The sequence below is a fragment of the Anomaloglossus baeobatrachus genome, chromosome 9, assembly GCF_048569485.1.
Source record: "Anomaloglossus baeobatrachus isolate aAnoBae1 chromosome 9, aAnoBae1.hap1, whole genome shotgun sequence".
NCBI classification, from domain to species: domain Eukaryota; kingdom Metazoa; phylum Chordata; class Amphibia; order Anura; family Aromobatidae; genus Anomaloglossus; species Anomaloglossus baeobatrachus.
Genome location: NC_134361.1, coordinates 20,998,342 through 21,012,414, shown reverse-complemented (window position 1 = coordinate 21,012,414; position 14,073 = coordinate 20,998,342). Strand labels below are relative to the sequence as shown.

The 14,073-nt window shown below is 43.0% G+C and overlaps 1 protein-coding gene across 1 annotated transcript; it reads right to left on the bottom strand.

Annotated features, from left to right (window-relative positions):
- LOC142250300 (class II histocompatibility antigen, M alpha chain) lies at window positions 1–13,306 on the bottom strand. The gene is made up of 5 exons (XM_075322438.1): window positions 12,940–13,306; window positions 9,926–10,186; window positions 9,022–9,306; window positions 3,722–3,850; window positions 1–571 (listed from the first exon to the last, which is right to left on the bottom strand). Exons 1-5 carry the CDS (start codon window positions 13,019–13,021, stop codon window positions 567–569), a joined length of 762 nt encoding a protein of 253 aa, XP_075178553.1. The 5' UTR covers window positions 13,022–13,306; the 3' UTR covers window positions 1–566.
- Between the last annotated feature and the right edge of the window lie 767 nt (window positions 13,307–14,073).

The window sequence follows — 14,073 nt, the reverse complement described above, 5'->3', positions numbered from 1 at the left end:
TCGTGAACATTTATTAAAACGTGCACATAAGTGTCACTGCATATAAAGCAATCATCCCACTCAGCATTGATTTTACATAATAACCGGTCATAATGACCATTCAATTTACACTTTCATATTTACAGATTTTTCCATGTATAAATACAGGAATAAGAAATATAAAGTTTGGACGTCGTCTTCTCCTTTCTGCCGGATCTACATTTGCCTTTGCTTAAAAAACAATAAAAAGGCAAATATTTCTGAAGACCTCGGTGTGAAAAACCCAATAAAAAAATTCAGATTTGAATAATGAAGCCATTGAAACTAAACGAGTCCAGAAAGGCTCCAGCATTATCGGGCACGATGAGCAGCCGATCTGGGAAGGACATTAGTCCTAAATCACTTCTCAGATACTTTCATGAGGGCTTCTAGTGGCGTCATGCTAGATGACGTGATGCTGCCATGGAAAATTAGAGATCTGGAGATCGAGGCGCAGGATGAGGATGAGGACGAGGAACGCTTTGGTCCAGAGTAGTCAAGGCACTGCGGTCTCTTTAGGATTAGGAGTGTCCCATGTAATCATTAATTCAATCTGGAGGGAACAAAAGAACAATTTTATTGTGAATGATTAATATTTTTGGGTTTTTTTTTCAGTACAACAGTCTTACAACAAAATCATATAAATCATACAGGAAACATACAGTGTTACATGTATATACACTAAAACACAAAATCTAAGCTGAGACACAACCAACATATGCAACCGCATATAACAATTGAATTTTGTTAAAATATCAAACATACAAATTATGTATCCAAAAAACAGATCCCCTCAAAGGGTAGATATTATATTGGGAACACCTAGTCAGACAACTCCCCGCATAGTGTAAATAGTTACAACCAGTCATTACAACTGGACCATTCAAAATACAAGTAGTACAGGTATTAAGCAAAATGACAAAGTACCAACACAAGTGTGCTTAAGAGAAATCCAAAAGAAGTAAAATATTAAGCATATAGCTTTACAAAAAAGGTCCTATGGTAACCCACAGTATACCTATAAGGGAGTCAGCAAACAACGGTAATGGCGTCCTACACAACCAACACACGTTTGGCATTAGCGATGATTCTTCCAGGAGTCACCCACCCAACGGACGTTTCGCATTAGAAGAAGCATCGTTAATGCGAAACGTTCGTTGGGTGTGTGGGACACCATTACAGTTGTTTGCCGACTCCCTTATAGGTATACTGCGGGTTACCATAGGATCTTTCTTGTAAAGCTATATACTTATTATGTGACTTCTTTTGGATTTGTCTTAAGCACACTTGTGTTGGTACTTTGTCATTTTGCTTAATACCTGTACTACTTGTATTTTGAATGGTCCAATTGTAATCACTGGTTGTTACTATTTACACTATACGGGGAGTTGTCTGACTAGGTGTTCCCAATATAATATCTACCCTTTGAGGGGATTTGTTTTTTGGAGACATCCTTTGTATGTTTGATATTTTAACAATTTTAAGTATCTAATAAATATTCAATTGTTATATGCGGTTGCATATGTTGGTTGTGTCTCATGCTAAGTGGTCTAAATTCCCCACTTTTTTGATTGTAGTTTTGGTGTTGTTGTTACAAAATCTAAGCTGTAGGATGCAGGGGCAGAGACCTTGATTACGGTGATGAGTAATTTATTCAACTGCTTCCTGCAGTTTTGATAAAATCCCTGTTTTCTCTGCTGCAGCTCTAGCAGTTCTCTGAGTGTTAAGCTCTGTATAACCCAATCCTCACCACTGATTGACAGCTTTCTGAATACACTGTGCATAGGAAGAAAGCTGCCTATCACTGGTGGGGCGGGGTTATACAGGGCAGGAGACCACTAATGCTCTAGTGATAATCTCCTGTTGTTTCAATAAAATAAATCTTTTATCAACAACAAGCAGCTGGTCCAGGTCTGAGCCTCCACATCATGTTACTCTCAGATATAGGCCTTCTTTTTTCGGAGACGTTTATGTCCTTCCCTTATACATTTCCATTTTTTTTAATCTATTGCAAATTTTGGCTTTAAAATATAGCACTAAGGCTGTGTCCGCACTTTGCGTTTTCAGCTGCTTTTCTGCAGCGTTTTGAACTGCAGCGTTTTCATGCCAAAATGCATGCGTTTTGATTTTCCAGCAAAGTCTATGGGAAAAGTGGCTTTCTTGTGCGCACTTTGCAGTTCAAAATGCTGCGTTTAAGTTGCATAATTTTGGGTAAACCTCTGCGTTCAAAGAAGCAGCATGTCAATTGTTTTTGCCATTTCTGCAGCGTTTCGCTAAACTTGAAGTCAATGAGAAGTTGTAAAAAGCAACAAACATCAAAATTCCAGCGTTTTACCTGCTTTTTAGCTGCAGAAAACATGCGTTTCTGACATCAAAATAATGGAATTATATGTCCCTTTACACACACACATAGTCCGACAATTAAAATAATGAAAAATATTAATTTATTGGAATTATAGCGATAAATAGTATAAAACCGCTATAATTATATTAAATATAACTATTTTCGTTATGATTTAAATAATTATATTTTTTTCATTTTTTCCCCTTTTTTCATAGTGTTTGTATGTCAAAACTTTATTTAGTAGTGTCTTTGTAATCAAACACATCTGACTTTAAGCAATGGAAACGCAGGTAAAAAGCGCTAAAAACGCGGTAAAAACGCACGCATATTTACCACGATTTTGTGGTCAAAAGCAACTTTGGCAAAAGCTATTACTGCCAGAGGATGCGTTTAGAACTGCAACTACGATGACGCAAAGTGCGGACATAGCCTAAGGCCTCTGTCACACACCCGTGAAAATCACGCACGTGTTTCACGAACATGTCAAACATGCGGATTGTCCTCGGTGAGCTGTGTGTATGGGCTACGTGTGTTCTCCGTGTGTTATCTGTGATAACACACGGAGAACAGGAACTTTCTGCTCACCTGTCCCTGGCGTCGCTGTCCGTGGTGCTGATCTTCGGTCTCCGATCCTGCCGACTCCTCGCTGCTGCTGCTTCCGGCCGCAGTGAAGTGAATATTAAATGAGCATAATGAGCGGCGTTTGGCAGCAAGTAACAGCAGCGGCAGAGACAGGAGGGCTGGAGAAGGTGAGTAAAGATTTGTTATTTTTTAAAGACACATGTCTTTCCTCCGGTGTGTGTCACATGGAACACATCCATGTGGTCCGTGTGTTATGTGTGACACGTTTGCGTTCCGTGTGACACCTGTGATGCCGGAGAAAAACGGATATGTCGGCGTATGGAGAACACGAGCACACGTGAGTACGGAACGGACACACGTTCCGTGCAAAAATACCTACGTGTGCCCGAAACTATAGGAAAACATATGTCAACGTGTGCCCGTGTCTCCGGTATGTGAGAAAACTGTCAAACACATACCGGAGGCACGAATGTGTGACAGAGGCCTAACACTGTACCAAAAACTGCCATAAAAACTGCATCCATGATTCTAGTTAAAATATGACAAAAGCAGTTTTTCATTTATTTTCTAATGTTTTGCAACTTTTCCAGTTTTACTGTCCATGCACCAACCTATACAGTGTCACCAAATTCACACAAATCCTGGTTTTCTAAAATGTTTGCTGACAAAAACCACCGGCAAAATGATCCTTGATTAAATATAAGCGATTATAACCCTCATATGGGGACAAGTAAACGTTCTGGAGTGCAGTAATGGAGCAGGAAGCCCCCGGCTTACCAGTGTTGTGCAACCTCTTAGCTAAATAGAAGAACACGAAACCCGCAAGGAGGAAGATGATGCCGAGAACGAAAGCTAAACCGCACAGGACGTTCTCCATCAGATCAGACGGGACTGGATACTGAGGAACTGAAAGACAGGAAGGATTGAGATGTGGCCGCCAGCTGTGTCCGAACATAAAACCGTGCATTTAAGTTAAACATCTATGTAGTGAATATATGAAAGACGTCTGAGGTCGAAGAACTAGAAATACAGAAAGCAGAACTTATCACCGTCCTATGAAAATAAACTTGGTTCCGTAAAAATATAAAACATTTCTAAACAATATTTATTGGTATATTGCGTCTTTATACAATCAGATCCATTAATGATTCAATAGTTCACCAAGGGTAAACCAATTATCTGGATCCGGCATTTTTTGTGGGAGAAAAGCAGCAGTTCTAAAAGGTGTCTGGCAGCCATTGTTCTAGTTAAACAATACCTGTCAGCTTCTCCAAAAATTAGAGTAAAGAGCCTTATAAAACTCCCTAAGCTCCCGATTCTGCCACTCTTTTCCTTTTTGCGCTGCGTCGCTTTATTGCTGAGATATTCACATTTGTTGCTTTGGAGAGCAGTATGTGAAATCTCTGCTTGTAGTGCAATTGGGCGTCTTTTCTCTGGGGGTGTGCACTTTTACTCCTCCCACTGTCAATCCTAGCTTTTTCAGTGTCTGAGACTGATAGACAGCTAAATCGACTGTGATTGGCAACATCTGGGAGGTAGTGGTGAGAGCTCTGAAGAAACGCCCAGTTGATTTATAAGCAGAGATTTCACATACTGCGCTGCAGAGCAACAAATGTGAATATCTCTGCAATGGAGCGACGCAGCACAAAATCGAAAAATGTAGCAGAATCGGGGGAGTTCAGGGATTTTTACAAGGCATTCAACACTTTTTTTTGAGCAAGTGACAGGTTTTCTCTAAGTAATACACACACTTAATTTGTATCCTTCACTTCTTAAATACAATCTTACATTCTTGTGATTTATATTTAACACTGCTTGGCCATGGGTGATAGGAATTCTCTGCATTTTACTGCTTCACTGCAAGTCATAGCTGTGAAGAAAAGGTTGAGGACAACGGAAGGCTACACATATCATATAATACATTCATGAGACTCTGGCCTGATGAGATGACTAATATGAGCAGAGCCAGTCATTTGAGTTAAGAGGAGTTAAAAGAGAATAATTTTCTAGAGAATTGCCTAAAAGACAACTCCACAAAGTATGATCAAAAGTTTCACCCTCTCCACAGTCACTGCAGGAGTAATCCAATTATAATTTTTTCAGAATTTAAGTGGATTTTTCTGGCTAATTTTTAATTTAATTTTTTTAAATTCATACAAAAAAAGGTAGAGAACATTTTTCGGCACAATTTTGGGCTTTTTTTGTGTATGAGGCATGTTTTCACTGTGGGTATATTTCACAGCTCACATAGGGCAGACTTCACTCCTCTACATAAGAGGTAAAATCTGCAGTGAAATTCCACTGAATTGATCTGAAAATCCATATCATATTAGTATTTTCACTCTGAAAAATGTTGCTTTGTGTGGATGGTATTTTCAAGACCCCATCCAATTGTAAATAGGCAAGGAGAGTCACACTAAGGCTAGGTTCACACACTGCGTTTTTTGACGCTGCGTTTTTGTGCGTTTTTTGCGGCAAAAACCGCACAAAAACGCACCCGCGGCAAAAAAACGCAGCAAAAACGCACGCGTTTTGCCGTGATTTGGTGCGTTTTTTGCTGCGTTTTGCTGCGTTTTTGCTCACTGCGTCTTTATGCGTTTTTTATCAGTGAACAAAAAAAAAAGGTCTGATGTCATTTCCTTCTTCAATGTGTTCTTCATTCTCCACTAGTGTATGCAGAAGAGCAGGCAGCTGCAGAACTACAAGGCTCAGCATACTCCATCCAATAGTGTATGCAGGAGAGCAGACAGCAGCTGCAGAACTACAAGGCTCAGCATGCTCCATCCAGGACTGTATGCATGAGGGAGAGTCAGGGGGAGCAGACCTACAAGGCTCAGCATCCTCCATCCAATAGTGTATGCAGGAGAGCAGACAGCAGCTGTCGAACTACAAGGCTCAGCATCTTCCATCCAATAGTGTATGCAGGAGAGCAGACAGCAGCTGTCGAACTACAAGGCTCAGCATCCTCCTTCCAGGACTGTATGCAGGATTTCTTTGCCCCCCCCAAACAAAAAAAATGACATGGGCTTCGCCATATTTTTGTATGCTAGCCGGGTACAGCAGGCAGGTACCGGCTGCCCCCAACCCCCAGCTGCCTATTTGTACCCGGCTGGGAACCAAAAATATAGGGAAGCCCTTTTTTTTTTAATTATTTCATGAATTTCATGAAATAATTTAAAAAAAAAAATGACGTGAGCTTCGCCCAATTTTTGAGTCCAGCCGGGTACAACTAGGCAGCTGGGGATTGGAATCCACAGTGCAGGGTGCCCATGCTTTCTGGGCACCCCCGCTGTGAATTGCAGTCCCGCAGCCACCCCAGAAAATGGAGCTTTCATAGAAGCGCCATCTTCTGGCGCTGTATCCAACTCTTCCAGCTGCCCTGATGCCGGGTGGCTCGCTGGGTAATAATGGGGTTAGGGCTAGCTGTATAGCTGTCCCTAAGCCCGAAATTCATGGTGTCACGCCAATATTAGACATGGCCACCATGAATTTCTAGTAAAGATAAAAAAAAACACAACACACAGAAAAATATTTTTATTAGAAATAAAACACAACACAATTAGTGACTCCATCTTTATTGAAATAAAGAACCCCTCTCCACAGTAATCCTGGGTCAAGGGTCCCGCGCCGTCCAATCCGGATCCAATATCATCTGATCGGTTTGCTGGAAGGCAAAGCGATCAGATGATGTGTCAAGTTCTAGGGGCTGAATCCCATCACACATCAGCTGATTGTATAAAAGCCGTTTATACAATCAGCAGATGCATCGGTGCAAAAAAAAAAAAAAATACTCACTTATGTGCTGATTACCGGCAGCTCCTGGAGCGATGGGGCGGGAGTCTGATCCTGTCCGATCGCTGCAGCAGCTGCCGGTAATCAGGGATGAAGTCTCCTGACGCATCCGCTGATAGCTTAAACCGGCCGGGCGCCCGCGTCACCGCGATACTTACGATCACCTGATGCGTCAGGTGACTGCATCAGGTGATCCATCGCCAGGTCCTGCATCTATCGGAGGTGTCCCAGCCGTCTGCACACAGCCGGAGCGGCGATACCGTGAGAGGAGCATGGCACCGGGAGGCTGCAGACAGGTGAGTAAAACTTTTTTTTTTTTCTACTGTTCACTTTTGATTTAGCAGCCGCTTCCACCTCCCACCCAGACATGGCGCCGCACGGCAGCTGACATGCACAGGACTGGAGGTGGAAGCGGCGGTGACGGTACCGGGAGGATTCACGCTTCTGTGTTTACTGACAGAAGGAATCCTCTTCCTGTACATGTCACTTTACTACCCACCTCCTGCGTTTATAGCTGCATTTTTGGTCTTAGAAACGCACCAAAACGCAGCTATTTGCGTTTCTCATTGCGTCTTTCAACATCCCATTGCACTCAATGGATGAAAAGTGCAGTGAAAAACGCGGGAATAATTGACATGCTGCGTTTTTGTGGCACCACAAAAACGCAGCTGAAAAAAAACGCTGTGTGCAGACAGCAAAAATGAAAACTCATAGACTTTGCTGGGGAAGCAAAATCATGCAGTTTTCTGAGCAAAAACGCACCCGAAAACTGCGCAAAAACGCCGCGAAAAACGCACTATGTGAACTTACCCTAAAGCAAATATCCTGCTAATCAGCATGCAGCAGAGTTAGCACCACTAATCCCCCCCAACGGTTTAGTATATTTGGATATCATACACATGTTAAAGGAGAAATTGCCTATCAGTAGCACTAAATTACTGATGATCATTGGATTCCCTCGCTGGACTTGGCTTCTTCAATCATGGGCTGAAGTGCGGCTCTGCTGTGACCAGTGATCATCTAATTGGGTTCTCTGCATTTTTAATCGCTGGATGGGGCGGGTCACCTCTGGTGGTCAGTTTTTACCTCCTCAGGTTAACTGTCGGTCTCTGTTTCCTCAACTGCCGTAGGCAAGTCACCGTGATGGCCACTTAATTGTGTACCCTTCTGGTTTCTAATTCTTCAGCCACTGGTTGAGGCTGGTCATCTTTGTGGTCAGTGACTACCTCCTGAGGTGGGTCACCTCTGGGATCAGCTAATTGGGTTCCCCTCTGGTTTCTGCTTCTTCAATAATTGACTGAGACGGGTCATCTCTGTGGTCAGTGACTACCTCCTGAGGTGGGTCATCTCTGTGATTGTATAATTGGGTTCCGCTCTGGTCTCTCCTTTAGTCACTGGCTAAGACAGGCCATCTCTGTGGTCAGCTAATTCAGTACCCTTCTGGTTTCTGCTTCTTCAGTCATTGGTTAAGGCGGGTCATCTCTGTGGTCAGTGACTACCTCCTGAGGTGGGTCACCTCTGTGATCAGCTAATTGGGTTCCCCTCTGGTTTCTGCTTCTTCAATAATTGACTGAGACGGATCATCTCTGTGGTCAGTGACTACCTCCTGAGGTGGGTCATCTCTGTGATTGGCTAATTGGGTTCCGCTCTGGTCTCTCCTTTAGTCACTGGCTAAGACGAGCCATCTCTGTGGTCAGCTAATTGACTACCCTTCTGGTTTCTGCTTCTTCAATCACTGGTTGAGGAGGGTCACTACTGAGGCCAGTGTCCACTTCCAGAGGTGGGTCACCTTTGTGATCAGCTGATTAGGTACCCTTCTGGTTTATGCTTCTTTAATCACTGGTTGAGGCGGGTCATCACTTTGGTCAGTGATTACGTCCTGAGGTGGGTCACCTCTGTGATCGGCTGATTGGGTTGTCCTCTGGTCTCTGTTTCTTCAGTCACTGGTTGAGGCGGGTCACTACTGAGGCCAGTGAATAGCTACATGGTCTTTCCTGGGTATTGAGATGGGACCAGGAAGCAGAGACCAGCGGGCGACCCAAAGATCATGAGAACAGAAGTAGAGTAGCAAGGGATCAGTGGGAATAAGTTTTGCTTCTTTTGTATTTTATGCTACCCAGAGACATAAAAATAATTGTCCAGCCAACCCTTCAACGTTAACTTGATCAATGACAATCAGAAAGGCAGTTAAGTAAGTCAATCTAGAGCATGTCTGAATCCCTCTGTCTATACAAATAAAGCCATTAGGTTTAGAATCTATTCACACATGACAGTGAGGTACTTACCCCAGAATGCTATAATAGTTCTATTATCCCCTGCCACTTGCACTTCACATGAGAAGCCATCACCCTGGTAGGGAGTGACATTGAGGTAGGAGAACGCCTGGAAGGACAGGTCATTCATCACCAGATATTTATTTGAGGGTAACGATGTTGTGGTTAGATTTTTGCCATTTTTCCTCCAGGTGATGGTGAGAGCCGGGGGATAGACGTCATCAATTTCACAGATCAACGTGTTCTGTTTGCCCATTTGGAGAGGATGTGCAGTGAAAACACTCACAAGTGTACCACCTAGCAGAAGGAGAAAAGGTCACTGTGTAATTTAAAATGAAGAAGCAGTACAATCCCTTGCTTCTAAAGACTTCCTTACTCTCGTTCACTTTTAAAATCCCGTAAGGTCATCCTTGAAGCCTGGTGTGAATGCTGCTCTGGAGTATAATACAGGTGATAACTCATTATCGGGACTAGATTATTAATGATTTGCATTATAAAGTTGATTTCTCCTACTTTAAAACATAGTATGAATGGGCCCAGGGTTGAGATTTAGAAATAGAACACCTCTACTTGGTCCCATTGGGCAGAATTGTGTAGGCCGCACTGTCATCTATGCTACAAGACCAAAGGGGGACCAGAAGCTAGTGTGGAGGATTGACGTTAGTCTAGATTTTTTCATTTTGAGTTCCCCACCCCCAGGTCTATACACAATAAACTTTAAATTTACCTTTCATGTAGATTTTATACATAAAATAGTTAAGTGATATAAAAACACTACACATAGGCTTATTTTTTTTAAACTGAAGTCAAAGGAACTATCTTCAGAACACATGAAATGCTCCCTTGGGACCCTGTAAACTGTCTTTTAACAATCGTTATTAATTTACAAATGTGGAAGACCCCATTAATATCTGACCTCTGGCTTCAGGAGTGATATCTATAAGGGCTTCGGTCAAGTCTTGTCTAAACCGGTTACATAGATCAGCAAGGAAGGAGATATTTGAAGGGTTGGGGAAAGCCTGGTCACGCCAGTTGTCAAAGTCATTCATCCAAGGAGAGATGGAGTTATTATCAAAGTTGTAACCGAACATCTGATCTCCATCAAACATCTTCAGGAGCCCCAAAGACGGATTGCTGGGCTGACAAAACAACACTTCACTTAAATAATGATCATCATCTGAAAAAGACAATATAAAAAATGGGAATGAAAAGTGATGGCGAGAACTAAAACAGACTACAAAAAACACATCAAACATAACATATTGTTACAATTCCCCAAATGCCTAGAAATAAATATCTGGCACCTAATGTTGTCGACTGGCCAATAAAATTAATGGTCGAGTCTAAGTGGCTCCTAAAGTGTTCATGCATTCTTGTATGAAAATATTTTACAGTTTAGCTATAGGAGTCTCATAAGCAAGAAAAGGCAAGTCCTTTAAGATAGTTATGGCCCCACCTGGCATAACTGAGGGAGAGGCATCACGTGGTCACGGCCATGGCACTTGTCTACCAGAAAAAAATGAGGCACGGACTTTCGAGCTGCGCTCTGAGCAAGAGTTGTAGGTTGTTCTCATCTTGTATCATCATTAGCGCGCAGCTCCTCTCCCTCCCGGCTCCCTGGGGGTGGAGCACTCCTGATAATTGACAGTTTGGACCAATGGCATGGCTAAGCTGCTGGTCCAACCTGTGTGCTTGCCAATGATGCAGGCAGAAGGAGCTTTGTCTTTGCAGCATTGAAGAAGCGCAGGGAACACCGGAGACGGCTGGATTCACAGTTCTGTCCACCTTCAGAGCAGCGCTTATAAGCGCCATAGCAATGGGCTCCTTGTCTAATACACTGACCACCACTGATGGACTGAAGTGATGGCCAGTAACCTCGGCAATGAGCGACACAATTTAAAATGACAAATCCCTCTTTTCTTGACAGGAGAAGGGTTTTTTCAATAAAGTAGCAAATTGCAAAGTTGTTTGTTTTCATAAATGCTTTGCAATTAGGCTATGTGTACACGTTGTGTATTTGCATGCAGTTACGCTGCGTATTGCACTGCAGCGTAACTGCATGTGTCCTGCGTCCACAGCACAATCTATGAAGATTGTGCATAATCCATGCCCACGTTGCGTTTTAGAACGCAGCGATTTGCATGCTGCCAAATCGCTGCGCTCTAAAAAGCAACATGTCCCTTCTTTCGTGCGCATTGCATGCGGTCTCCATTCTGTCTATAGGGAGAGGCAGCATCCAGAGCGCACGAATTCTGCAGTCACCAAAGTTTCAGAACGGAGCTTTTCAGCTGCGCTCTTAAGCGGACATGCAGTGACTTTTACGCTCCGGTGGGCACTTACCCCTAAAAGCAGATGAGACACAACACCTCAAGACTCTGTAAAGGGGTATCTCAGATTGCATTTAAGGGGAACCAACCACCAGGTTTTTTCTCTATTAACTAGAGGCAGTGCCATAATGACGTTAGGATGCTGATTAAAATAATACCTATAGGCCTTGTGTGCACGGTGCGTTTTTGATGTCTTGTTTGGTGTAGTTTTTTGCTCATATCTGCATGCCTGCAAAATCAATGAAAATGTTGAAGTGCTGTGTGCGTGTTCCTTCTTTTTTCCTTGCAGTTTTGGTTGCAGAAAAAAGAAATAGTATGTCAATTGGTGGTGCGTTTTCTTCTTGCATTTTGTAGCCCTTCTAGCCATTGATTTCACTAAAAAAACACGTGGCACAAAAACACTCCAAAAAATGCACCAAAACAAGCATGCGTTTTTTAGTGCGTTTTTCTGCCACCAGGTGCAGATTTTGGTGTAGAAAATTTCTGCTACAAAAATTCAGCAGACACACATACCCTTAATGAAGAAATAAGGCTTGATTGCAGAATATCCTTGTCAAACCTTCAGAAATGACGTCATTGGTGCAGTGGCTGGAGAATCGTTGCGGAACTTTGTTGCCCAGGTCCTCTATAATGATTCCTGCTCCTGCCTTTCCTCCTTTTCTTCATTTAAATTTTGCGGCGCCACCATTACCACTGTTGGTGGTGCGCGCTTATTGCTATTGTGACCGTGCCTTCAATAAAATGGAGCCAGGATCAGAGCATGCGCGTACTGCGGTCTCCAGCACTATTTTACTGAGGACACTGTGGAGATGACTATAAGAGACGGCGGCGCATGCGCTGATGACAAGAAAATTCAATCTGCGCATGCACTGCTCATATTTGTCTCCACAGTGTCTTCAATAAAATGGCGCCGGAGACCGTGATACGAGCGTACGCTGATTCCGGCATCATGCAATTTAAATAAAGAAAAGAAGGCAAGGCAGGAGGAGGAATGATTCCAGAGGACCTGACCCACAAAGTCCTGTCTTCATGCTCAAGCCACGGCACAAATTAAGTCATTTTTGGTTTGAACAAGGATTATTCTGCAATCAAGCCTCGGATTTCTCAACTAAAGATATAATTTTAATCTGCATCTGAGCGCCATTATGGCACCGCCTCTAGTTTATACTCCAAAAACATGGTGGTTTGTTCACTTTAATAAAATGAATATACTGTATGACTTGCTCTGCATACCTCCGTAGTGCTGAAATGAAGCTAAAAGGAATTTTCCATTCATTTGTAGTGCCGAGAGAGATAGATGCAGGCACCGCACCTATCAGACATTCATGGCATCGCCTGTGGTTGTGCCCCATAAATGTAACAGATGGGAATGCAACGTTAATAATATCTTTCACAGTCGGGAACAAAACTAATGTATATACAGTATTTGTTTCTAGCAGCCCTGAATTAATTGTGACCACCCTACCGATGAAGAACCGATGCAAAATTATAGAAAAAAATACATTTCCATATACAGTAAGTTATTAGTTGTAACCACAAAAACAATCATTCTCCCCATGGAACTAAACCCATAATACAACCTGCAGATTTCATTGTCACTTACCACAAAGCCCCAGTGTGGCCATCAGGGGGAGCACTAGCACCAGGGTGCGGAGCCTGTCCCGGGATGGCCAGAGCCGCGGCATGTCCAGTCTGAGGAGTTCGGACTGTAGTCAGCGAGCGCCCTATAACCAGTGCAGCATCTAACGAGCCGCTACTGGGGTAACTCTACAGCCCAGAACCAACCGTGTAATAACGGGGAGTGCGCGCATTCCTGTGCTCGGACCCAGAGCAGCCAATAATAATAATATTAGGGATATAATGCCGGCCGGGCATCCTCTACATAATGTGCTGCTGCACGTCAGAGCGCTGTCTGTGTGACGGGCATGGAGTCCGGCACTGCTGTATGTATAGCACTAGGAGTACCTACGGCTGCACCACACACAACACGCCTCTCACCCTCCACACTCACACTGCAGCCAATCCTCCAGCTCCGCTGCCGCTCATCACCTGTTGCTGGGTAGACTCCTCGCTCAGCCTCGTCCCGTCTGTGATCAGTGATGATGATTTGCTGGAAATCTTTGGATTTATATCTTCTTTTATGTTTATGTTTTATATCTACACTAATGGCTTCCTGTGTTACTCATTACATAAGTGACAGGAGATGACGGGTCTATGTGAGAGTGGGAATAGGGTCACACAGGGGTAAAAGATCCGGATCGGGCTGTGCAGCAGGGTCAGAGCGGAGAGCTGTGAATACGGGGGTCGTGTATTGTGATTCTGGGGTAAATTAGAGTAAGTGGAAAATAAAGATAGATAGAGGGATAGATAGATAGATAGATAGATAAATAGATAGATAGATAGATAGATAGATAGATAGATAGATAGATAGATAGATAGATAGATAGATAGATAGATAGAGGGATAGATAGATAGATAGAGGGATAGATAGATAGATAGATAGATAGATAGATAGATAGATAGATAGATAGAGGGATAGATAGAGGGATAGATAGATAGAGGGATAGATAGATAGATAGATAGAGGGATAGATAGAGGGATAGATAGAGGGATAGATAGATAGATAGATAGATAGATAGATAGATAGATAGATAGATAGATGGATAGATAGATAGATAGATAAATAGAGGGATAGATAGAGGGATACATAGAGGGATAGATAGATAGATAGAGGGAT

Coding starts and splice junctions, on each gene's coding strand:
- LOC142250300 (XM_075322438.1), bottom strand. CDS start 13,021: ATGCCGCGGCTCTGGCCATCCCGGGACAGGCTCCGCACCCTGGTGCTA. Junction 9,307..9,925: donor TATCACTCCTGAAGCCAGAG/GTCAGATATTAA, acceptor TCCTTCTGCTAG/GTGGTACACTTGTGAGTGTT. Junction 3,851..9,021: donor AACTATTATAGCATTCTGGG/GTAAGTACCTCA, acceptor CCTGTCTTTCAG/TTCCTCAGTATCCAGTCCCG.